The 27,631-nt window shown below is 36.0% G+C and overlaps 1 protein-coding gene across 1 annotated transcript in view; it reads right to left on the bottom strand.

Moving 5' to 3' along the window:
- The window catches only part of Vwa8 (von Willebrand factor A domain containing 8), a 264,776-nt gene that overhangs the window by 157,423 nt on the left and 79,722 nt on the right, over window positions 1-27,631 (bottom strand). Inside the window, exons 17-20 of the mRNA XM_013010639.1 lie at window positions 25,229-25,344; window positions 23,007-23,113; window positions 18,514-18,620; window positions 14,124-14,195 (exon numbers count right to left, since the gene is read on the bottom strand). Coding sequence (XP_012866093.1) covers window positions 14,124-14,195; window positions 18,514-18,620; window positions 23,007-23,113; window positions 25,229-25,344 — 402 coding nt within the window. The remainder of the gene's footprint in view (window positions 1-14,123; window positions 14,196-18,513; window positions 18,621-23,006; window positions 23,114-25,228; window positions 25,345-27,631) is intronic.

Consider the following 27,631-nt stretch of genomic DNA (forward strand, 5'->3'; position numbering starts at 1 on the left):
GTTTCAAAGTTTTCACTTGCAGGTAGAATACAAATGATGGCGGTAAATCTACTATAAATTAGTTTTTGTAAAAAGACTAGGAACGGATAAAGAGCCAAGTTCTGTTATAGGCAGTGGCAATAATAACTTTATTATCTTGTAGTTGGCTAGGTTCTGTATTACACATTACCATGTGTTATCTACTGAGATAGACCATGAGATAGAAATTGACAAGAAAGTTCATGAGACTCTTATTTCCAGTTAACCAGTAGAAAAACTGGAAGTGGCACTGTGGCTTACAGCAGTAGTGAAAGAGTTCAAAGGACAGAGCCCAAGCCCTGAGTTCAAGACCCATGAGTAACAAAAAAAAGGGGGGGTTTGTTTCAATCTTACAAATCAAGAATCCAAGGCTCAGAGAAGGTAAGCAAGGTGTTCATAGTCATATTGCTAGTCATAGTGGAGCGAGGACTTAAAACTCATGTGTGTATATTCAGATGCTCGTTCTTCTAGCCTCTACATTATGGATTATGTTTCTTTCAGTTTGAAATTAATATAGGGACTCTGGACCTTTCTTCAAATAATCAGGTGGGTAGGATAAATGTGTGGTGCTTTGTAGAAATAGCAGAAGCCTAGTAGAGAAGTAAGCACTACTACTGGTATTTTTACTGTATACACAACTAGTAAATTTTAATAAAACTACCATGGCTCTGTAATTGTCTATTCAAACCATACAAATGTGCATGTACTGAGGGACAGGGAACATGGGGGCATTCTGCTTTGCTTATTATTATATCTGAGCCCAGTACAGCACCTGTCACAAATAATGTATTTAATAAAGATTTGTCAAATAAGTGAATACAGAAAGAAAATGCAAATCCTCCTAAAACACAAATCAAGCTAGTCAGAAAACTAACAGAACTGCGGTATGGTACAGACTTATGAAAGTAGGAGAAATTTTGTGAATTATCTTAATTTATTTCACCTACTAAAGATTCAAGGTTGTCAGAGCTGAATGTCAAACTAATAAAAATCACTAACAAGAGAAGAAAGGGTCATTTCACCTTCTAGGAATCCTTTCAACATCTGACTGGATCTTGCCAAAAGTAATTTCAAGCATAGCACAGAAGCACAAAGAAGAAAAATTTTATTTGCACATTTGCATGTCAACTTCAGCAGCTATGTAGGCTTAAAATGGCATTCTGCAATAAACATAAAATTTTAAATAGATAAAATCAGTGACTAAAATGCCTGTGGTTAAAGCTGTTTTAAATTTGGTAATCTTAGAGAAAAGCAAACATCACAAATGCATGATCATATCAGAAGGAGAAGGATTTTCTGAATGTAGTGAGTCCTGATAAGCTAAGGGAGTTCCTCCTCTTTTCCCACCTCTGAAATTGCTGAATCAGCCATGCTTTTTCAAATTCTTGAGCAGTGTACCATTTAGGAGCTTAAACTTCTCACAGATATAGAATGAAACCCCCAGCTGCCAGAAAGAAGCTTTTGGCTGTATCTTGAAATGTTAAGGTCTCCAGAACCCTGGCCACAGCTGTCTTCTTGTTCTATGAACTCTCTCTCACCCTCTCTCCCAGCCTCAGTAATCACAGGTGGCTCACACCTCTTTCCTAAGCTCCATTTGAGAGTGCCTGTTCCAGTCATCAGAATTTCTGTTTCACACGTTCATACTGAACTCATTACCTCCTACCACACCTATTTGTCTCTCTTTTTAACCCCAATTTAACAAATGGCTATGGATCTCACTATTCAATGCTCACATCTTTGATTGCAATGATGGAGACTGATTTCAGGTGGTTGGGCTTGCTAGTGTTCTTGAATCTCTTAATAATTTTGATACTTTCCTTTTTTCCGCCTCCTAACTTTATTCAAAATGTCACTAGGAGCTTTGTGGTCACTATCCATAAAACATTTTTTCCCTTTCTTCCCACTCTCCTTCTCCTCTTTTTGGCTTTCCTCTTCTTCCTGTCCTTCTTTTCTTCTTGTCTAATTCATTAACTATTGTGAGTACCTATATGAGCTCAGCACGAATCTAGCTGAGCTTTTTTATATATGATAATAAATACAATAGCTATGGTGCTTGGCTATGCCCACAGCTTACAGTCTAACAAGAAGCACAGACAATTACACAAATGTTATGGATATCCAAGGTGTCATCCAAGATGCTTGAAGATTTAACTTAAGGCTCAGAAAAGCCCATTGCAAGAGTGATGTTTAAGTTGAGTTAGTAAGGATACAGTACGAGGTCTGGGGAAGAAGGGATAGGGAGTTCCAGGTAGAAAGAAAAATGTGTGAGTAGTTCTTATGGATAACTGACTGGATAAGTGGAGAAAAGAGCTGAAGGAACAAGGCTGGAAAGGTAGGTGGCAAAACCTTGGTAGAGTTTGTACTATTCCCTAAGAACACAAAATGGTATCAGATTTTCTGTTTTGGAAGCTCACACTGATGGAATGGTCTGATAGAAAAATAACAAAAGTGCCAGCAAAGGGAAGCAGTTTGGAAATTCCCTTAAAAAGTTCAATAAAAAATGATAGTGGATGTTGAAAACGAACTTTACAATTTGGTTGGGGGTGGGGAGTTTGGGAAGTAGGGAGGGAAGGGATAGTAGAGGAAAAGCAAAGGAGGGGGTAACAATGTTTGAAAGGGAATGTACTCATTACCTTACTCATGTAACTGTACAGTATCTTCACAATAAAAAAAAATATCTGTCTGCCAGAGAAGCCCAAGCCAAAGAGGGGAAGACAGTCTCACCCTGGAAAAGGACAGCCACCCACACTTGTGATTAAGCGGGCCGCGGCAAAACCTACACAAAAAGTTCTCATCTCAAGGCACGTCTCCGAACCCACACAGGTGAGAAACCGCACCACTGTGACTGGGATGGCTGTGGGTGGAAGTCTGCCTGCTCCGATGAACTGACCAGGAACTATAGAAAACACATGGGGTACCGCCCCTTCCAGTGCCCGAAGTGCAACAGGGCCTTTTCCGGGTCGGACCACCTGGCCTTACACATGAAGAGGCGCTTTTAAAACCCAGACAGTGGATATATACGACGATCCACACTGCCAGAAGGGAATTCGGTATTTTTTTTTCAAACCTCTCACGTTGTCTTCCCATGTGGAGGAGAGCTCAGCTGGCAAAGCACTACAATCATGGTCACAACAAGTCAGCTTGTGAAATGGATAATCAAGAGAAAGGAGGAATCACAAAAGACAAAAAAAAATTTTAAAAAATCAAAGAACAGATGGGGTCTGAGACTGGATCTTCTATCATTCCAATTCTGAATCAACTTGAATATACCTGGACTTACAAACACCACAATGGGGGTGACCGGAAGCTGTGGATATCAGGGTATAAATTAGATCCCTCAGTTGGGAGAAGGGGGAGAAGGGAAGAACAGAATTCCCTTGAATTGTATTTTCAGATGCAATATAAACATAAAGATCACCTTGTATTCTCTTTGCCTTCTAAAAGCCATTTTTCAGTTAGAAGAAGAGGAAGAAATTTCAGGTACAGAATATGTGTTCTAATAGCCTAAATGATGGTGCTTGGTGAGTCTTGGTTCTAAAGGTACCAAAGGAGGAAGCCAAAGTTCAAACTGCTGCATAATTTGACAAGGAGTCCAGTTTTGTCTTCCGATCTGCATGTGTGACCTAAGTCAGGTAAATTACACCTGGTTTACTTTAACATTTTTTTTTCATTCAGGCAGTCTTGCTATGCATTGTGATTTCATATGTACAACAATTTGTACAATGGTATGTATGCCTTAAGCAGAACAAATGTGTTTTTTCTGTATAGTTCCTTGCCTTAATAAATATGTAATAAAAATTTAAGCAAACTTCTATTTTGTATATTTGTAAACTACAAAGTAAAAGAATTTGAACATTTTGTGGAGTTTGTATTTTGCATACTCAAGGTGAGAATTAAATTTTAAATAAACCTATAATATTTTATCTAAAAAAATGACAGTGGCCTAAACGAAGGGATAGAAAGAAGTAGGTGGATTAAAAAGATTCCCAGGAAAGTGAACTAACAGGATGCTGTGTTATCCTCGATGAAGGGTGAAAAGGCAAAATAAAAATTTCTGTCTTGGACAACAGACTGGTAGGTTATACTATTTCCTCAGAAAGAAATGCGGGAAGAGAGAAGTAGATTGGCTGGGTGGGGGAGGGCAGCTGAGTTTAATTTGGGACGTGTTTACTTTGAAGTGCCTGTTTCTCAGATTTGTTTTTTCCTCTCCAATTCACTGACTCACTCAGAGAGGAGCGCATTCTCTTCTCTGTTCCTGGGAAGAACTGGATTGCTTTCCCACCTCTAACCACCCCACAGGCTAGTCCACAACTTGTTTAGTTTGTTTTCTAAGTCAGATCTCATCAGGCCATTTCCTACTTCATTTTATGAAGATCTGATGGCTCCTTTGAGGAAATGTTGAAAGAATAATCTAGAAAGGAATTTCTGTAAATATCCTGAACAAAATTAAACGGTTAGAGCAATTTGTTCCTTTCACTCATAGTTTCTGCCTAGAACAGAAAATCCTTAGGATTACTTTAATTGCATAAATAAATAATGTTTTCTTTTCCCATTATAAAAATTACACATCCTCATTTTTTTCTCACTGGGAAATTTAGCAACTAAAATATCACTCAATATGACACTGCTAAAAAAAAACCTGCTAATATTTTCATCTTACTCATATTTATCTTTTCTTGCTAGTCATTTAATAAAATTGACATAGCAATTGTTACATTATGATAAATCTTATTGAGGATAACATTGAGTAAATTTGTTTTTTACTCTATAGATGGAGAAAGCCTTAAAAAATGTCAGTTCTATCACTATGGTGCTGTCTTACTGAATTCTTCATGACAATATATACTGAATTCTTCATGCAAGTGTACTGGGAAGAGGGACCACGACAGAGCCAGAAGGCAAAGGGCTCTTTAACTACAGGTTTGGGAGAAGTAGGGAATCTGTGAAGTTCCTCAGACAGAATCAAACTGAGGGCAGAAAGTAAAGATGCTTCTGGTTTCTGTGAGATAAAAGCCCAGAGAACTGAGTCAAGCAGGAAAGGTCAGATAAGGTGATGTTAGGAAAATGAACCCTAAGATATGTATTTAAATGTTTTTTTTCTTTCATGCATTTGTTTCTAATGCATTTATAAGATTATTTCTTTGTTGCTTTGTATGTCCCTCCCCCACAGTATAACCCCTGCTTTCATTGTATTTGATGTCGGTATAATTTGTGGAGGGGAAGGGGAAAAACAAGTCGTTTAAATAAGAATACAGGTGGACAGGTTGCAACAATGAGAAGTACAAGTTGTCATGTCGAAAGCGAACTTTACAACTTTGGTTGGGGAGGGGGGGGAGGATTGGGTAGGAGGGGTGGGAGGGAGGCTGGGAAGGGATGGGAAGGGTAAACAAAGGAGGAGGCTACAATGCTTGATAAGAAATGTACTCACTATTTTGCCCATGTAATTGTAACCCCTCTGTACAGTATTTTCACAATAAAAAATAAAATAAAAAGAATTCTCAATGCCCGACAAGAAATGTACTCATTACTTTACCGATGTAACTGTAACCTATCTGTATAGCATCTTCACAAGAAAATAAAATTTAAAAAAAATTAATTAAAATTTTTTTTAAAAAAGAATTCTCAGGTGTGCTATTTTAGTTATGTTGTTTCCTTAGTAAAATCCTTCACAGAAAAAGGACTCTGGGCCTGTCAACTTAGATAAGTAGGAAATACACAACTTAGGAAACTACCTGAATTCTATCAAGGGAGAGCAAGAGAAAGGAAAAGATTAGGAGACAAGGGTAAGGAAGAATGGAAGCAGGCAAAGAGAACAGTTTAGAAATGAGATTTGGGCTAAGAGGACAGTCATCCTGGGACTTGAATATGGAAAGTTCAATGACAGGCCCTGAAGCTTCAAGTCTGAAACAGCAGTTGAACAACAAACTGCAAGTCTCACTCACATGTTCCTGCCAGCCAGCTGTCTCAAGAACAATTACCTGCACATTTCTGTCTTTGCTCATGTCAGCTAGTCTACCATCTCCCCTGCAACCCCCATAGCTTTCTTTATATATATATATTTTTTATTGTAAAGATACTATACAGAGGGTTACAGTTACATGAGTGAGGTAATGAGTACACTTCCTCTTGAACATTGTTACCCCCTCCATTCTTTTCCCCCTACCATCCCCTCCCTCCCTCCCTTCCCCGAGGTTCTTTTTTTTTTTTTGATTGTGATTAAGTGATTACATAATTTCCGGAAATTCACAGTATTGTGGAATAATGATGCTCATTTAAAGTCACAAGTTCATTCTAACTTTCCTGGAACAAACTGTCTATCACAGTCTGTAATATATAACGGTGCTCACATGTTATATACCATATACCCCCATAGCTTTCTGATGGGATGTTCTCACTTGTCCACAGCATTGCCTAATTGTCCAGTTATTTTCTGTCCTCTTACCCTCCTTTGAATTCCTATAAACCACTGCCTCTCTCCACAGTATACTCTAGTAGTGTGTCAGGTGCTCTGGCAAGTAGACATACTTTAAAAACACCACCACTCCCCTTGTTAGGGTTCCATCATTCACAATCTGCAGATATTAACTATTAAAATCAGAAGGAAAAGGGTTTTTTTCTTTTAAAAAAAGGAAGCCTTGAGACTTGCTCTTGCTAAAGGTGGAGAAACGTCTTTCAGAAACTTTCTGCTCCCTTTGTGCAGGAAAGAGGAGGCATTAACATTTGTGCAGCATTTTGCACAGCATTTGTTTCTTCAGTGCAAAATGAACCCTCACATCAGTGTGACTGAAAGAGAAGGATATTCTTGTACTGGAGAGCGGCCAATTTAAGTTCTAAAAAGTTAAGAGCCCTGCATACAAGAAATCGTTAACACCCATTTATCCTAACTAACAGTTTGGGTTGTATTTTATATTTCATTACAGAAAACATTAGTCAGGAGCTGATTTGCATGAGAGTTTATATCTTGTTGTCCTGGATTATAAAACAGTCCAAGGTTACAAAACAACTAAACCAAGTGTCTGAGAATGTCTTAAATGGAATCTAAGATTCAGAAGGGTGAATAGTGATATGGTCCATTCAGATTTTTTTCCTCTATAGTAGGTTTTTTTTTTTTTTTACATGGGCTCAATGCTTAGCTTTCTATTGTGTCCTCTGTTATTTTGGGCCTTCCTTCTAAATCCCACTACAAAGTTATATAATATTTAGAGATGTTCTTTACATAGTAACTTCAGTTCCTTTTTAGAAAATATCATTAACAAGTACTAAATACAATAGCAAAATAAACTAATGTCAATAAATCAGGAAACAATAAAGTCTAACTACTGCTCACTTGAATATGAAGGTTCTACTGATCTCTTAAACTATCTGGCAGTAATATTCTATAATCTTATAGCCAAATAAGTTTTTCTTCTATATGATCACTGGCAATTTCTTATTTTTCATGTCCTCTCAATGAATATATATGTATATATATATAGAGAGAGAGAGAGAGAAATAAGCAGAAAAAATAAAACTGAATAGCACATAGTTTCAATTTCCACAAAAATGGGTTCCACCAACAAAAAGCACCACAAAGACATTTTAAATGCACGCTTCCAAAACAACTCATAAAGCTTCCCATCAAAATAATAACCTCTTTACACAAGAATAATAAAATCTGTATCTCTAAAAATTTTTGAATTACTGTGCTGCTATAAATGGCAAAGATATACTTTTGGGCAGTGTGGTCAGCCACTAGTTACCACCAAAGCAGCCGTAACAAATAATGTATGAAAGCATGGAAATCAGTGTGTTTGTGAGAACAAAATAAAAATTCCACATAAATGTTGGGGAAACAAAAAAATACTCTAAGAAAACACCAGCTAGACAAACTAAATTGGCAAACATAAAAGCAAAAACTGTAATTCAGGTACTCTTACTAACCAAGATGTTTGGGAAAGAATGATAATGAGGATGATAATGATACCGATGATGGTGGTGGTGATGCTGATATAAAGTTAAATATCACTGTATTTGAGAAGAAAGTATTTCATAGACTTGAGACTCCTAGGCCATAAAGCCATTAACAGCATAGCACACTTAGCTTTTCCCTTCCCTGCTGCCATGACCAGCTGGGAACACAGGCAAGAGAATTTCTGGACGAATTGTTCAGTCCCCCTACAAACATTAGATAATCATGCTGGCATAGCAACATGGTATATTTTTGATGGCACACTGTAGCAATCTGCCAGGACTCAATTCAAATTAATTAACAAAATTCACACATATTTTAATTTTGGCAATAAAATATGGATTGTATCTCAGTATTAAATAATTCAACAAATATTAAAAAAACTAAGTCCCTCTCATAATAATGTTGTAATCAAGAGAAAAGAGAAGATATGATGTTTATAGAACTCCACTAGGCTGATACTAAGTAGATTATTTGATTTTGACAATGTACAAATGATTTGATATAAAAATAAATAGCCATGGAAATTAAGAAAAAGAAATAAGAAGCCGGGCGCCAATGGCTCACGCCTGTAATCCTAGCTACTGAGGAGGCTGAGATCTGAGGATCACGGTTCAAAGCCAGCTCGGGCAAGGAAAGTCCGTGAGACTCTTATCTCCAATAAACCACTAGAAAACCGGAAGTGGTGCTGTGGCTCAAGTGGTAGAGCACTTGCCTTGAGCTGAAGAGCTGAGGGACAGCGCCTAAGCCCAGAGTTCAAACCCCACGACCGAAAAAAAAAAAAAGAAAGAAAACGAAATAAGGTATTTCTAGCCATGAAAACAGGAGTGTAGTTTAATTTTATTGTGTAAATCAATCAATAAATTAAGTTGGTTTATATTGCTTTTCTCTAAAAACTATTTCATCAAGGAAGATGTGTTAATATTGGTAAATGCTGAGTAAAATGTTTATACATTTAGAGAGTGGGACAATACTTTGCAAAAGAATAGGGAAGAATATTCGTTCTCTCTGTTATCATTTGGATATGAAGTATCTCATCCAAGCTTCAGTGTTGAAAGACTGGGTCCCAGTTTGTGAGCCATGGAGAAATTGGATCATGAGAGATATAATTTCATCAATGGACTCATCTACTGATGAACGCTTAAGAGGTTGGCTATAGTTGCAGGAAGAAGGTCACTGAGGGGTAGGTATATTTCTGGAGGTTTAGCTGGTCCCTGGACTTTTCTTCACTCTCTCTGCTTCCCTGCTATTATGAGGTAATCTGATTTGCTCTGCTGTACCTTCTCTTATGATATTTTTGCTCCAGGCTCAAAGCAATGAAAACTGCTAACCATGAACTGAAACACACAAAACTGGGGGCTAAAATAAATCTACCTGCTTTTAAACTCTTTTTCTTGGGTATTTGTCACAGTGACCAAAAAATGGCTAATATCAAGGAGACTTGATATTATGCAATGACCTGGCTTTGATTAAAGCTGACTGAACAAACCAATTGTAACATTGTGATAATTGAAGAAAACTGAAAATAAACAATGTTTTAGATTATATTAAAGAACTGTTGTTAATTTGTTATATATAATCATAAAAATAATTATTTTATAGACAAAAACAGGATATGGTCAAAAAGCATAATGTATAAAAAGACAACATACAAAAAGTATTGGGGAAATATATAAAGTGCTCAAATGCTCAAAAGCTGGCTGATGGGTTTAATGGGGGTAATTATACTCTACTTTTAGTAGAATATATAAAATATTTACATAAAAGAAAAAACTTAAATGTCTTTTCCTCTATATACAAAGCACAGAATATTATGCTATTCTAATCTATTATAATCAATCACAAAAAGTTAGCTGTTATGATGGGCACTATTGACTTATGCTGTATTCCTAGCTACTTGGGAGAGTGACAATGAGAGGACTCTGGTTTGAGGCCATCTCAGGCAGAAAAGCTATGTGAGAGCCTTTGATTGGGAGGATTGTGGTTGGAGGCCCAACAAGTGTGAAGCTTTGATTTCAAATTCTAGTATTAAGATATAATTAAATATTTTTAAAAAGTTAGCTGTTACATTCTTCTTGCTGTTTTTAATATTAATGTTAATACAAGTTAGTGTGGTATAGTGAGAAAAATATGAGCCTTGAAGATCTAATTCTGTAATACTAGGTATGTGATCTTAGGCAAATCTTTCTATATTTTGTGCCTGCACTGTGGCTTGACACTTAAGGCTTGGGCACTGGTCTCTTAGCTATTTTTTGCTCAAAGCTGGTGCTCCACCACTTTTGCCACTTCTCCACTTTTGGCCTTAAGGTGTTTAATTGGACATAATTGTCTTACAGACTTCCCGCATGGGATGGCTTTGAACTGTGATCCACATATTTCAGACTCCTCAGTAGCTAGAATTACAGATGTGAAGAATTGATACCAACAAATTTAACTTTAGTGAATTTGGCAATTTTTTTTTTGTAAAATGTGGAAAGAAAAAAATTTTATGTTGAAAATTTCTTGTACAATGAAATGATATAAAAGTACATTGAAAATTATAAGACATACCAGTATTAATTTAATCCTTGCTCATTAAGAAACTTATAATTCAATCATAGTCAAAATCAAATACATATCACAACTACATAAAAAACCTGAATCACGACAGTGAGAAAATAGTATGATGGGTCAGAGTATTCTGAACAGGATTTTATTTCTACTGAGGGCAACAAAGAAAGAACTCACAGAAAACAAACACTGAAGCTCTTGAGATGGCAAAGCTGTGAAGTATATACATGGAAAAACAGCAGGGCAAGGAAGCTGGGACTCTATACTTGGGAAGAACTGGAATTATAAACAGTTTGGAGTCAGAGCCAGACTCAGTGGTTTCAAGTGTCCTTATAAAGGAGATTTTATCTGGTAGTCAAGGTGGACCCACTTTAAGCTTTTAGTAGGAAAATAAAACAGATATTTTCTAAGCTTTGTCTCACTGAGTTTATGAAGAATCAGTCACATAAACATATAAAAGGTAGAGATGGAGAGGGCTGTTTTTTTTATATGACAAGGAAGATGTAATATGTTACAATTTTGGCATAGGCCACAAATAAATAATTGAGAATACAGGTCAATTAAAGCCCCTCAGTGGATGAATGGATCAATAAAATGGTAATCTATGCTTCATCAGAAAGAATGGCATGCCCCATTCATCAGGAAATGAAAAGACTTGAAAAAATATATTAAGTGAAGTAAGCCAAACCCAGAGAAACAAAGATTGCATGGTTTCCCTCATTTGTACTTATTAGAATGTGCCTATAAATCTATAAATAAACCCAATGGATAATAAAAGACAAAAATTATGCTTGGATATAATAAATCAAACAGGATTCTAGACATTCACACTGTGAGACCAAAGGAGGATATTCTTAGGAGAAGATCACAAGGGCTCAATAGCTATGTACATATGATCATATAAAATGGTACTTATTGAAATCAACTCCAAGAAGTGGAGTTCTATTTTGCTTTTTGCAGTTCTTTTTTTGCTTACTTGTTTTCTTCCCTTTTGTTGCTGTTTTTTATTTCTGTACCTTTTTGTCTTGTAGGTAAGTTTATCTGATTTGGGGAGTGGAAGGGGAAGCACAGAAATGATATAACAAAGGGTGAATTAATTCAGCAGTGATATTAGACACTACGTTGGAAATGAACTATACAATTTGGGGGAGAAGGGGAGAGAGGGTAAAACCTGGGAGAAAATAAGGGAAGAGTGACACTGTTCAAAAAGAAATGTGCACAATACCTGACTTACATAAGTGTAACCCCTCTATACATCATTTTATAATAAAAAACTAAATTAAAAAATTTATCAGTCAGATATTATTCAGAAAATGAGTTTTAAAGTCTGTCTTAGATGAAAAATAATGTTGACAAACACTAGAAAGAGATTTTGCTGGACAATATTTATATAGTAGTGGTTGTGAATAATTAATTGTGCCTCATTAAGTATAAATTTTCATGACTTGTTTTGAAATTCTAATACTAGAAATTGGGTGGCATTGTGTGTTATTGATTAAATTTTCATTTTCTAAAAATAAGCACATGGTATTTTTTATGGTAGGTCCTATGTAAGGGCACTTGAGCATTTTAAAACATCATATTACAAATATTTTTTCTTCTAAAATTCAATTTTTTCTCAAAACTCAAGCATTCTTACCCTCACAGAGATGTTTTTTCTTAGGGAGTTTTTAATCAAAAAGAAATGATGTAACTGGTTTTATGACTCCAAATTTTTACCATAAATATTTGGTGTATCAAACAGAATATAGTTCTACAAACCCAAATATTTCACCATAAATATTTTGTGTGTCAAATAGAATATAACTCTACAAAGCAAAACGCTGGTATAGAAAGATGAGGAAAGCAGGAAATTTATTCTCAAGCTAGAACTGGGGGAAAAAAAGCTCATTGGTTAGAAAATAAATAGCTATCTCTCTTTTTGTTAAAGAGAAAGTCATGTTATAATAATAAACAAATAAAACTCCTAATTGTATGAAAAAACATGTAATGATACAATTACAGTGGGTAGAAAACAGTGTGTGTGACAGTATACTATGGTGGTTCTATGATACTCAGCATTCTGTCCTAAGTGATCATTTAATGTGTAATTTTAGGGCACCCTATCCCATTTGGTTGAAAAGCAGCAATTCTGATTCACTTCCTGGAAAGACTATGTGCCACAAAATCCCACACAGAAAATAAAGAATTTTAAAAACTCTATCTTATTTATTTCACCAAAGTAAGAGGCAAGAGGCAAGCAACTTTATCCTTCTATGGCAATTGTTGCTTATGGGATTGTTTTTACCTACAAGGAAAAGGCAGGCTTAAATTCAATAAAGGCAATAAACTTTGAGATAAACTTAAATTAACACACATTTCCTTTAATTTCTCTATCTGTAAACCCTGCCACTGGTTAACAGAGCAATTTTCTGGAACACCTTTAGTTAAAAATCCATCTGTTCAAAAGTTCTTTCATGGACTTCATCCAGTTTCTAGTTTGCAAACCGAAGGATATTTAGACGACATTCTCCGCAAGCAGCTTTATTAAGAGCATCCATTATATTTTATTGTATAATTATAACAACTCCCTGTTGACTTCTTTGTCGATTCGTAATCCCTAAAGCTTCACTTCAAATTCACTTTCTTTTCTGAGTAATCATCACTTTAATGTGAAGGAAATTGATAAAGGAAGGAAATTGATCAAATGCTACAAACTGGTTTCAAAACAAATCATGTGATTAAAAGCAAGCATTTTCCCAAGATAGCTGTCATACTTTTGAGTGATAACACCCATAAGAGCTGTCAGTCAACAGTCCTCAATCCACATCTAGACATTCAAGTCAGAGATGAACAGAGAGAAACATGTCCCCTTCCTGGAGGAACACAAAGATAAGGTATCATATTACCATAAAGTATCATATGACCAGTGTAATAGAAGGGACAGAATGAAGAGAAGTAGAATTTAACTCAGGGAAAGGACTTCCTCATAGAAGTCAGGAGAGGGTGTGGGAGGAGAGGAAAGGAAATGTTTTATGTAGAAAGAAAAACATGACTGAGACCTAGAGCAGAGACAAGAAACTACAGGAAGATCAAATCTAACGGAGAGAGAAAGAAGGGGCACATGCCTGGGATGGGGGAGATGGGCAGAGTCCCAATCCTGTAGTACTGTTCATCATCCTGAAGACTTAAATCATATTTAAAAATTATGGGAAGCACTTTTAAGCAAAATAGAGACTGAATCACATTTTTGTTGTTAATATCTATCTGGCTGCTGGTGGAAAGAAGTTTCTAGTGGGCATAAGCGGGGTGCAAAAGTATTCTGTTTAACTCAAAAGATAGATGATGGTGAACAAAACTAGGGTGACAGATGTGGGCAAGACGTATAAGTACTCATAAAGGAAGTAGACAGGATGATGGAGGTCAAGTAGAGGTTTGACTTAAGCCTTGAGGTAACTAAGGTTTAGAAGGTAGCAGACTCTCCATTCTTATCTAACTCTATCATTTTATCACTTTATTGTATTGTGGGGGGGGGGAGATCATTTTCAAAAACTTATTCTAATACTAAGACACCTGAAGCCATTACCATCATCTATTCATTAGTGCTTGGGTTCCAGCCAAAACTCACCTGGTTTCCAACTAATAACAGGTGCTCTCCAAGGAGAAAGTCTTTGAGCATATCTTCCATCACTATCATGTGCTAGACAAAAAGAAGACCAGAAGTCAACTGTACTGTGCAAATCATGGTGAATATCAGATTAACTATATAGGTACCTATTATGATAAAAAGATTGATTTTATTTTCTATAAAACAGAGTTAATGTTATGGGTATAAATAAGTTATACAATCAATTTGTTATGTGACAGTTTGGTTAATGATACTGAAAATTTGAATCAATCTGAGCAAGACCAAGCCACAGACCAATTATTTCAGAGTTTTTCTAATTCATCTATTTTATTAAAATTCTGTTGTACTGGCTTATAATTTAACATTTAAATTGATACTTCCTCATGTAACTATATGGAGGCTTTCTAAACAGTGATTTTTATTTTAGACTAACTTGTTTTCAAAGCTATGTATAACTTTAAAATATATATTCTTTACCTTTCCTAGTTTATTTAATTTTGACAAATAGATTAAAAGAACAAGACTAAATTTGTTCACAATAGCTACAGAGGCAAACTACATTGCTCTTTTGTGTCTTGAAAAAGTAGGACACCCATAAGTAGGTTACAAAGGGTCACTGGAGGCAAGGGAAAGAACTACCTCCCAGCACAATTAATATCCTTACTTACTTTCTCTTGGTTTTCTGCACCAAACTAATAACCATCTCCTCAGAACTGAAGATATTAAAGTTCCTATGTCTAAGAAAGACAAATTAATCTTCTGTTATTTCTTATACAATATAGAGATTTTTCTAGTGTGTCATTTACTTTTCTTTTTTAACTTGGCTTTTGACAGCAGAAAATTTTCCTTCTACTTGTCAAAATTTAGCAGTATTTTTTTCAGTTTCTTTCTTATAAGAAAAATAAGATTTGTCTCCCTCCTTTAAGAACAGAAGAGTATTCCTCTGATATTTATCTTGATAGTTGTTTGCTTTTTAAAATTAGATACATTAGGAACTTAAGAGTTTTAACAAGGTTTAAAGTGAAGTGAGCATATCTGCTCATTGTAATTCTGGAACATACTTAAAAATAAAAAGACATTACTAATAATTATTCTGGGTCAACAAGTGTAAACAGGAACTACCTTAAAAGCAGCAAACTGAGATGTGTGGTTGCCCTCTGAAAGGGAGTCCTAGAAAATCCTCTAAAACTGGGTTCTTCAGCAGACCTTCCTTTTAACTAAGTTAAAAAGTCAATTTCAACACAACACTAAATTCTTCCTAAAACAAATGGGCTAATCTACATCACATATGCTTGGAATAAATAGTTGTATAGGCATTTCTATTCTTTACTACTCATCTACCTTCCTACTTTAAACCCCATTACATCTAACCAGATAAATCAATAAACATTTACTAAAGTCACTGACAGTATAATTCTTGTCTTAACCTCTTGGTATTTCAGCATGATGATTTCTTCCCCTTCCTTCCCTTTCTTCTCTGCTTCCCTGTTGTTCCTCTCTCCTTTCCTCCCTTTCTCCCCTTCTCTTCTCTTCCTTTTGTCTCTTTTCTTTTTGCCTTTTGGTTTTGCTTCATTTTGGTTTTTGAGACAGGGTCTCATTAGGTAGCCTAGACTGGTGTATAAATCACTATGTAGCCCAGGCTGGTCTTGAACTCTAAATCCTCTTGCCTCAGCCTTCCAAGCCCTGGACTTACAGGCATAAACCACCATGTCTCACAAAGTTCTTAATGATTCTCTGTATTGTCTGTCTTTCCTGTTCCTTCTTACCTCTCTAACTATTTTTCTCCATAATCTCTGGATAGATCATCTTGTTGTAGCAACCCCTTCTGGTGTTGATTTTCATTTGTTCTACCTCATTACTTTTTTACCTGGCTTTAATATCACAAGATAGGACAAAGCATGTTGTGCCTACCAGCATATAGGCACATGCCTGGGGGTAGGGTTAGAGCTATGTGTGAAGCTGGGTACCAGCACATCTGCACACAAAGAGCTGTATGTACTCCCCAAATCCTCTCATCTAGATAGATGAGAGGTCTCAGCTACTAACTCTACGCTGACCATCAATTTCTCAGAGACTACTCAATTGCTTAGTTCTTTCCTAGTCTCCTAAGTTTACAACATTTAAACTTGGCTCATTAGAGTCTATTTACCTTTCTTCATCTTTCTGTATCTTTTCCCAAAATTAATAGAATCATTTTCTGCCTCCAAACCAAACCCCTGGAATCAGCTATATCTCTATCTACTTTGTTCTTCTCTTATCAAGATTCAGTTAAACTTAAACAAGATTCAGTTCACTATTAAGCCACCTGCCCACCCATCAAAAAACGCAACTATATCTATTCTTTCTCTTCTCTCACCACAGCTTGGATTCAAAGTTTTATCATCTGTGGCCTAGATTTTTACGAGACAACTTCGTGACTATAAATTCAGTCTCTCTCTTAGCCAATGAGTTCTCAGTATTGACCCAGGTATTTTGTTCAAAATCTTGTCACTTCATTTTTCAAAACTCCCAAAATACTTTAGGAAAAAAGGTTACTCCTTACATTCTTGACCTACATTCTGCAGCCTCATCTCCTACCACTTTTCTTCTCCTACACTATATTCCAGTCAAGGGCATAGCTTAGAATAATTTTCACTTCTCTTTAGTTCACTTTCCCAACAGACTGTCCCGAGAGTCTTTGTCTTTCACCTAACATAGAATTCCACACACTCTACCTCCTAAACAACCCTATGATGTGACCTACAGCTCTTTGGCCTTATTAAGAGGCTACTAATTCCCCTTTGCTCAAATGTCTCCTACTCACTGCTCCAAGTGCAATATTCCTTAACAAAATGAAATAATACTCCTCGGCATGAACATTCAAAATCTTATTCATTTTTTTTATTAATGCTCTCAGCATTTATTCAGTAGTGCCAGGATATTTGCTGGACATTCACAATAAACAGAGCTGTTCCCAAGTGATAAGGAAGAAGACATTTTGAATATCAGTTTCAATATGATGTGATACAAGGGCAACAGCACATAGAACGAGATGAGATGCACCAAATCTGCAAAAGAAACTGAAGATTATTGCTCCAGAGATAAAGTGTGACATTAGAAAACAGTAACATGCCACAAATGGAAATTTAATCCAGCCACTGTCACACAAATTAATACAGCTAGAATTTTTTTCATTAGTGGCTAAGTCATAATGCTTTAAGAGGAGAAGGTGCATTTGGAGACAGGTTACAGAAAGTCCCTTAGGCCCTCTGCATAAAGTTCCCAGTCCTCAGTGTCTATGTCATAAACACCATCACAACAGACACTGTGTTTAGAGGCACAAAAGTCCTCCTTCTTATGAATTTCCTACATATCTATATGCTGTGAAGTCTTTTCAGCCTTCATAACTGTGGGGTTTGCCAACTGTCACCAGTAATGGTTTTCTGATTCTTTTTTTTTCCTTTGTTCCTTTCCACTTTGTGGACATAGTATGATTTCTTCAATACTTGGAAATAGTATATTTTCCTTCTAATCATGACTTTTGTTTATCTGATAGCACATTTGTCCTATGATTCATATATAACTTTACTGGATTATTCAAAAACATCATGTTCCTAAAGACAAGTAAAACTCATAGTAACTAGGCATGGAAGGAATAAAAACAAGGTTAGGGTTATGTCTTTTGCTATGCCATAAAGAGTATAGATTATTTTTAACCAAGATTTTTGAGACAGAAGAATTTGCTTAGAAACCTTCCATACATACATTTAATATCTTCAAGCATATAAATTAGGATACTCCTTGAATAACAAACAGAAATGGAGAAGGTCATACATGAAAAGAAATTCTACTTTTGTTTTGCTAACGCCTTAATATATTGAAAACAGTAACCATATTTGTAAAGAAGATGTGATTGTTTATATACAAATTAATGAATATTAGAGAAATATATTCTTAATTATAAAAGAAATAGTATAATTATAAAAGAAAAACTGTAGTAATTTGCAGGAAAAGAAAAGAGGTATGTGGAAAAGGGATTATAAAATGAATTCTTCTTGAACTTCTAAATAATTTAACTAAAGAGCAAGCAAAAGGAGAGTAGTTACATTTTAAATTTACTAGTGTATTCATTTTATTAATCTGAAGTCTAGGCTTATACAGTTTGTGTATGTATGTTAATAAAATCTACAAGCCTAATTATAGTAGCAACTTTGTCAATTTTTAAGTAACTCTGGAAAGAATTTTAAGTTTTATAATGCTTTAATAAAAGATATTTGATATTTCATTTTTAATCCTCTGGTCTGAAATTAGGGTATGATAAATATAATGAAGCATCAGAATCCCTGGGCTCAGAATGAAGTATGATAATGAATGTGGTTGTTTCTCCAAGAACACAGAGCAATGCCTTTACCTGAACATTGTTGTAGAAGAGAACATCCGGCACTTTCATTTTCTCATGGGCATTGAATATTGGTGCACGCACAGCGCCAATCTGCAGAGATCCAGATTCTACCTCACCTGAACATTCCACAATAACAAGGAATTAACCATGGTAAGTCCTACAAATAATATCCACAGAAGCCAAATCTACCTAACATAGAATGCAGAATAGTTTCTGCAACATATACAAACTCCAGGGATTTTAATTTAGCATCTCAAAAAATGAGCTTGGGGCTGGGAACGTGGCTTAGTGGTAGAGTGCTTGCCTACCATGCATGAAGCCCTGGGTTCGATTCCTCAGTGCCACATAAAGAGAAAAAGCCAGAAGTGACATTGTAGCTCAAGTGGTAGAGTGCTAGCCTTGAGCAAAAGCATCTCAGGGACAGTGCCCAGGCCCTGAGTTCAAGCCCCAGAACTGGCAAAAGAAAGAAGCTTGAAGAGGATAATAAAATATCATAGCTCTATACGCAGCCTAAAACATTCCAAAATGCAATAACTTCATTTAAAACAATGTATCTGTCACACATATAGATAGAACTGATAATATTTTTTAAAAAACCTAGAATTCGGTCAAGTCCCATACAGAAACTTCTTCAGTTTTGTAATTTTACATAAAACAGCTAATTTCTATTTTTACTCAGATAAAAATATTTGTGTATAAAATGTAAAAATAGTAAATGAGAAAAATAAAACTATTATACAATAAAAAAGAAACTTCTTCAGAGTCTAAATTATATACATAAGCCAAATATCATCCTTTTGGTCATACACAAATCTCCACAAGAGAATTCCCTAGAGCTCTAGTAAAAAGTGGAGGTGGGCTAGGCATTGGTGGCTCATGTCTATAATCCTAGCTACTCAGGAGGCTGAGCTCTGAGGATAGTGGTTCAAAGCCATCCTAGTCAGGAAAGTCTGTGAGACCCTTATCTCCAATTAACCAGTAAAAAACAGGAAGTAGCTCAAAGTGGTAGAATGCTCCATGAACCTCCCCACCCTCTAAAAAAGAAGTACAGATGAACAAACCCCTCATTTTCAGCAGTGGTCCAGAAGATCTCTATTTTCAAATAAATACCCAGGTTATTATGACACCCAGCTAATTGGGAACTTCTGCTAAATAATTACAAAATTATTCTGTAGTAACTGTTATTGTGTTGTTCCATATTTGTTTTAGAAGTTGAACTAGAATAGATTATAAGATCATTGGAGCAGAAAATTATTAACAAATTTCAGAAGTCAGAATATGCTTCATTTGTACTTTTTTTTTTTTTTTTGGTCGGTCATGGGAGCTTGAACTCTAGGCCTAGGCGCTTTCCCTGAGCTCTTCAGCTCAAAGCTAGCACTCTATCACTTGAGCCACAGTGCCACTTCCGGTTTTCTGGTGGTTAATTGGAGATAAGAGTCTCATGCACTTTTCTGCCCCGGCTAGCTTTGAACCTTGATCCTCAGATCTCAGCCTCCTGAGTAGCTAGGATTATAGGTGTGAGCCACCAATGCCCAGCTTCATCTGTATTCCTATAAGTAACCGAATATCCATGTTGATTGACATTTTCCAAAAATAATATAAGATAAATAGTAGTACATATAATAATATAAGTAAAATTAGTAATATAGTAATATTACAGTAGCATTGTAATATTAGTAACCAAAAAGGATTTTAATGTACAAGAACCCAAAGTACATTTATGCTCTTTTATTCTCTTATTATTTCCAGTAACAAAATTATGAAGAAACTGAAAACATAAATTAAGCAGTTTTCTTAAAATCACCCAACTAGTATAAGTAGAGCTTAAAATAGAATTTAGTGTACTGGACATTCTATTAAGTACAGTGTGTTCAGTCCTCTGACTCCGAATAAAATTCCATCCTGTGGAAATACCCTAGCAAGCAGATACATAATTACAATCCCTTCAACAATTCACCCATCTTTATTTACCTCTAGTTCAAATAAGAAATTCAATTTGTTTCTTCTCTAGCTATTTTTGTGCTAAGCCATTTGGAAAAACTAGAAGAGAAAGCAACATTTGTTTCTGTGGAGAATCACGAACTAAAATTTTGAACTAAAAATAATTATACTGTCTCCTTGTTTAATCACTACTGCCTTCTACAAGCCAGAGCAAAGCAGATCTCAAAAGTAATTCCTCCTTTCAATAGATCCCTGCCATTTCCACGTTATTCGCAAATTCTATAAGCCATGTGTTGTCAAGCTGAGAATCTACTATTTATTTACTACCATTAAGCCTCCAAAGGAGACCAAATCTAAATATATTAAGGGGAAAGAATGGACTGTGGCAGTAAATCAACTAAAATACCTGTATGTCCAGAATACATATAATTTCAGATTCAAATACTGCTTGTTTATGAAAGACATACATTCAGTAGACTTGTAAGTCTTTATGACAATGTAAGTCACTTAACCAATGTTTATTGATAAAATTCCAAGCTAAAAGGGATGTCACTGGCATGTATCTGTAATCTTACCTATTCAAGTGGTTGAGATCAGAGGATAGCCTGCACAGGAAAGACTGTGAAACACTTACCTTCAACTACCAAACTACCAAAAAGCTGAAAGTGGAGCTGTGGCTCAAGAGGTAGAGCATGATCCTTGAGCAAAAAAGCTAAGGGACAGTGTCCAGGCCCTGAGTTCATGCCCGAGGACCACACACATACTCTTTCTCTCTCTCTCTCTCTCTCTCTCTCTCTCTCTCTCTCTCTCTCTCTCTCTCTCACACACACACACACACACACACATACATACACACACACACACACACACACACACGGAAATACACTAATAAATGCTTATGCTAATACTTAAAGAAAGTAGCTAGGTGTCTTGTAAGAAATCTTATGGCATGGGCTGGGAAGGTAGCTAAGTGGTAGAGTGCTTGCCTTGCATGCATGAGGCCCTGGGTTCGATTCCTCACCGCCACATAAGCAGAAACAATCAGAAGTGGCACAATGGCTCCAATGGCAGAGTGTTAGTCTTGAGCTGAAGAGCTGAGGGACAGCGCTCAGGCCCAGAGTTCTGGCCCCATGACCAACAAAAAAAAAAAAAAAAAGAAAGAAATCTTATGGCATGACATTATTTGGGTAATTTTCTCAAGGTCTTCAGCCTTGAGGCTCAAAACCTGATTTTTATCATCACAACCACAGGGAAATCCAGCTTTTAAACATTTATTTTGACTTAAAAAGCCAGAATTGCAAAGTACTACATCACAATGGAAACCATGACTTTCATGTTACAATATACTAATTCCATAATCATTGTACTATTTGGAAGGGGATCAGAATGAAGAGTCAAGTACTATGAGAAGGCTGTTTGGTGGGCAAGCCTCTTAATAAAAAGAATGAATAAAATGAATTTTTTGCCACACAGATAGCTTCAAAGGTCAAGGGGAAAGGTCAAGTGAAAAATCTAATCACTTAGACCCCGACATTACACCTAAAGGGCACTGTTGACTGTGACCTGTCACGGGAAAAGTAAAGTGCAATCTAAATGACAATCTTTCTTTGGATGTTAATAGCTTCAATCAACTAGCACTATGGAGCTACAAGTCCCATGTTGTTCTGTCTCTTTGAGTTGCTGCTGAATGTGTATTTAGATCCAACCATGTATCAGATTTATAATTTTGTCAGTTGTGGGGCCTCAACTCTGGGCCTGGGCATTGTCCCTCAGCTCTTCAGCTCAAGGCTAGTGCCCTACTACACAGCCACAGCAACACTTCTGGCTTTTTCTGCTTACGTAGTGCTGAGGAATTGAACCCAGGGCCTCACGCATGCAAGGCAAGCACTCTACCACTGAGCCACCTTCCCAGCCCCCAGATTTATAATTTTACTGTAAAAAAGTCATGCAATTTCCTTAATATCAAATTGTTTTAGTGAAGCACTAATTATCAAAAAACATCTACTACATTTTGCAGCTACAATATTCCTTTTAGAAAGTTGGTCATACATCTGGTGTTTTGATAAACCAGGTAATTACTATTAAAAATGGAAAAGCTGACATTGTATTATAATTGAAGAATAGGTAAGCCCAAAGGAAACTAGGTAGAACTGGAGTAAGAAGGCATGCCGTATCTGATTATGATTTTAGTCTGTATTGACATAAAAAAGGTTTCCAAGAGATCTACAGGACACTGGTGGTCCTCAAGATAGAGATGTTGTATGAACAGCACATGAACTAGATTCTATATTAGATTCTAGATTCTATAGTAAAATAGATACGGAAAAAAATTTATACAAGTTGATCTACAAAAGGAATTTTTAGAGCCTTTAATAAATTGCTATCAATTGTGACTCTTGTGAGTGGGCAGAACTGTTCTAGGATATACAGAAATAAATACTTAAAAAAATATTTCTTCAACTCAACAAATAAAACAAAATGGACAGAAAATAAAAACATTTCTATTGAAATTAAACTGAAAAATACTATCAAATGTTTTAATAATTGCCAGAAGTACTTACATTTGAAATTTATGGGATCTGGCTCCAGATTATCATCAGTATTTATTTCTATTGCAGTGTCTGCCAGATTTTTCTCCAATGCTGACCTAGCAAGGCTGGGTAAAAACCTGGTGAAAGGAGAGAAAGAGGGAAGATGATAACATTGAATTTGTCTGTTTCTTAAGTATCTTTTAATACATATACAGAATATATATGTGCATATATATATATATATATATATACACACACACACAGAATGTCTTTTAATACACACACTGAATTTTAGTACAATTGAGAATTTCAGCCTAGGTCTATGAAATCCAAAGCATATAAACTTTTAGAATAAACTTACAGAATGTGTGAATTATATTTGTGGAATCTCCTTTAATAACTAAGTAAAGCTCATCTATAATTAGTAATATTCATTTATGTACAACATTTTGCAGAATAAGACTAAAAACAATTTGCTTCCACAGTGAATTTAATATAGCTGATAAATCTTGTTTATTGTATAACTGGCTTGTTAAATTTTCTTTTTTTATTGTGAAAATATTGTACAGAGGGGTTAAAATTACATGGGCAAGATAATGAGTACATTTCTAAGTAGATAAAACAGCAACATTGAAGTCTGATCTAAATTGGCAATTACAAATTTAAATCAGTGGTAATAGATGTGACATTTTTCTTTACTTCTAATAGAAATTATTTAATGAAGGATTATCTAACTTGAGTTTTTCCTTCCATTAAAAAATACTTCTTTATATATTCTATACATATGTTGTTAAAACAACAATTTGGGGAGTGACAGAAGGATTCTGCAACTGCAAACAGACTGTGAGCACCTTGAGCTTAGAACAGGAAATGCTTTCCCACCCCCACAAAGAAAGTAGTACCTATAATTTATGATTCTTTCTACATGAGTACACTCAAATTATCTTTAATCCGTGATTACCTGTGCTACACTACTATAAACTAACCACAATATGCGCCAGCATTCCAAATAAACATACTAAGAACATCTCACTTCTAATTTCAATCTACACAGCTATGAATCTTTAGTGATAATTCTCAGAGGCTTAAATATAAACTCTAATAGTGGAGAAGCTGATGTGAGCCAGAAGGCAAATAGTTGACAGTGTAAAGAACTGTGGGGTAATATTTCCTGTCCCTGTAATATTCAAAGCGGCAGCACCTCTTATCTAATGCCTCATCCTGCTCCTATAATTCTAGGTCTGTAGCTCATCATCTCCGTATCAAGTCAGACTTAATCTGTGTTCACAGTTACTTTTCTTCACAGTTCTTTTGTCTTATTTTGTATTTTCTGAAGCAGAGTTTACTATGTAGCCCAGGCAGGCCTTGAACTCACAAACCTGCCTCATCTTCCTGAGTTCTGGCATATAGGCATGCACTACCACACACAATTCTTACGTTATTGCCTTATTCAAAACCATGTCCTCAACAATCTTGCAGATCCAATCACTGGGATTTTGTCCTCTCTTGAGCCCTTGTCCTGGTACTAAGCCTAACCTTCCTCTCAGTACTCTCCCACAGGCCCTGCAGCTACATCTCCACTTCCTGTCAAAGTACCTGGATGGGCTTAGACTTAGTCGACATTGCCACATGTCCTTGAAATCTACGCTGGCTGTTCATGTATCTTCACACTAACCTATATTCAAATCCTTCTACACTGCCCTCCAAAGTATGTAGCAAACATAGAGGGAGGAGTATTAATAGTAAGACTGAGATGGCTTATATCTGCAAAGCCAAAATCAGGAGCCTGAGGTAAGGGGATTTTGAGTTTGAGCCAACTTGGACTACAAAGCAAGACCTTATTTAAAAAATGGAACTATACAAAAGTACTACAGAGAAAAAGAAAGAATGGCATTGTGCATCTCAGGTAGTCTTAAATTGTGGAAAGTATTAATTTACATTTGTTGCTTTAATTTTTAAATTTACAAACAGTATTGGGATATTTAATATAACTTACAGTCTATGCTATTTATAAACATAATTTGCTAAATTTGCGAGAGAAATAAGTAACAAGGAATCAAATTTAGCTATAAGAAATATTGCCTACTATACCTCTAGTCTTAAAATTCTTTATGCCTGAAGTAAGTCCTGATAACTGAGGGCCAGGTTGAAGTAGCTTTATGTTCAGACCAATGCTTTTTGCAGACCAGTGAACACAGACTATCAATGAAACGTATGAGACTTGAACTCAGTGGGAAAGGGAACAGGGTTACCTGGAAAGGCAGGCTTTTGTAACAGCACTGTGAAGGTTTTCATTAGGATACTGTGACAGCCGGCGAGCAATCCGCAACAGTTGCCGGGTAGAAAGAGATGATGCTAAGGATTGTGCCTGTTAAAAGGCAAAGATAGCCTGTTAAGAATCTTGCTTCAACTTGTTAAGGTCCCTTTAGATGGGTACCATAGCAGAATTCATTACTCCTGAGAGACAAATCCAAATTTAAATACATGTTGTTAATGAATCACAAATAAAAAGAAACAGAAACCAATTTACACTTAAGATATCCTTGAAGATAGTCTTTTAATAACTTAACAAATAAATTAACAAATAAATTCAATTAAAGTATTTAAATTTTATTAAGTACATGTTGTGGAGGAGAAGTTGGATAGGGGAAGGGTGTTCTATCTTTTGAATAATCCTTATGTAAAACTGACTACTCTGTTATAGTTTCTGCTTACAGACAGCTGACTTTTTAACACATTCTGAAAATGCTTCAAGGTTTATGCAAACTAGTGGTTTCTGAAATACAGAAGAAGAGTTGTGGGCAATTTAGGTGCTAACTGGGTAGCAAGCAGCTTGTCACTTGAGTCTGTTATTTGCTATCTGGAATCCTTCCCTACACTTACAGAATAATTTCATCTTGTTTTCTTGGCACTTCTTCAAATTCATAGAGTTGTTAACATAGAGCCCAGGATATGGGGAGTGCTCAGTAAATACAGGCTGACTGGAACTTTAAATTCTCCCAGTGGAGAGCATAATCTAGTGGTTCTAATAGCCACTAGCTTTAAAGTTATTCAAGCTGGGTTCTTATTTGTTAGCTATGTAACCTTGAAACTTTACTTAATCTTTCTAAGCCTCAGTTTCCTCCTCTGTTTCCTTATCTTTGAAATGGCTACAGTAATGACCTGATTTTTGAAGTTGTTCTGAGAATTAAAAAGTTATTCTAACTCTAAAATATGTAGCACAGGTCAGAAAAATATGAGCACTCAAGAAGTGGCAGATTATTAAACATTCAGCCTCTTCACAATCAAGCAGAGGAAAGGGATGATACACTAACACAATTTGAGTGAATCAGATGATTACTGGCTTAATTCCCAACTCAAAGCAACAAAGGAGAGAAGCACTTTTGAAGCTATAGGGCCTGGAATGAGGGGTGGTAGGGGAGGTGCAGTGGGCTAAATTGAAATGTCATAGAGGGTGACAAAGACAGTAAAGTGGCTGTGAGCACTTTGGGAACTGGAGGAGGAGATTATAAAATTAAGAAAAGGTTCAAAATGGATGAGGAGAAAATGCAAAAGACATCTCACACATTTGCTTATCTCAAAGTTTTGCTACAGGTCCTCTCTGAAGGTTCTAAAGAAAAAAAAAAAGAACAGATTTCCCCTTCCCTACAAATTTCACAATTTCATAGACTACTGTTAATAGGCTATTTCTGTCTACTGTTAATAGGATATTTCAGCTACCACATGACTTAAACAGCCCCCTGGTGCTGGATTAGGAACATGACTCTCATCTATCCTTTCTTTGTTGTTGTTGTTTAAAAAAAAACAATTTTAAGTTTTAAAGAACTCAGGCAGGGGCTGGGAAGGTGGCTCAGTGGTAGAGCGCTTGCCTTGCATGTATGAGGCCCTGGGTTCGATTTCTCCGCACCACATAAGCAAAAAGAAAAAAGCCGGAAGTGGCGCTGTGGCTCAAGTGGTACAGAGCTAGCCTTGAGCTGAAGAGCTGAGGGGCAGTGCCCAGGCCCAGAGTCCAGGCCCCACGACCGGACCCCTCCCCCCCAAAAAAAGAACTCAGGCAAACAGTTGGCCCATTCTTGTTTGCAATAAATTTGCATTTGTGACATAGAGACAATATTTAAATATAGGAAACCATAAATTATCTTTCAAAATAGCATATAATTTAATACTAAAATAAGTGGACAGATTAACATTTGCTACAGTGGCTTAAAATGTTCAACTGAAAAAAAAACAAAAAAATAAAATAAAATGTTCAACTGGACAGAAGAACATTATAAAGCATGGCATGAAAGCAAAGAGATGAAGTCCATAAAGAATGCAGGGGCATGAGCCCAGCTTCAGTACATAGTCCTGCTGGCAGGTTTGTTCTCAACCAACCCAGACCTGAGAATGATGGTTTGAGGAGTTTGGCTTCTTCCTAAGGGTAATAATGCATTGCTGTGTGCAAAGCAGTAATATAGTTTCAAATCAGATTATTATTGGCTTCATTTCTAACTTAAGTAAGTAGAAGTATGTACATTAGGTGAAGTGCAAAGAACTAAAGCAGAAAATAGAAGGCTACTTCATTCATCTGCCTAGAAAAAGATAAAGTCCTATTGTAAGAGTATGGCCATAAGAATAGAGAGGAAAGAGGCAAAAAAAAAAAAAAAAAGACATAG

Source organism: Dipodomys ordii, unplaced genomic scaffold (assembly GCF_000151885.1).
Source record: "Dipodomys ordii isolate 6190 unplaced genomic scaffold, Dord_2.0 Scaffold1, whole genome shotgun sequence".
Classification (NCBI taxonomy): domain Eukaryota; kingdom Metazoa; phylum Chordata; class Mammalia; order Rodentia; family Heteromyidae; genus Dipodomys; species Dipodomys ordii.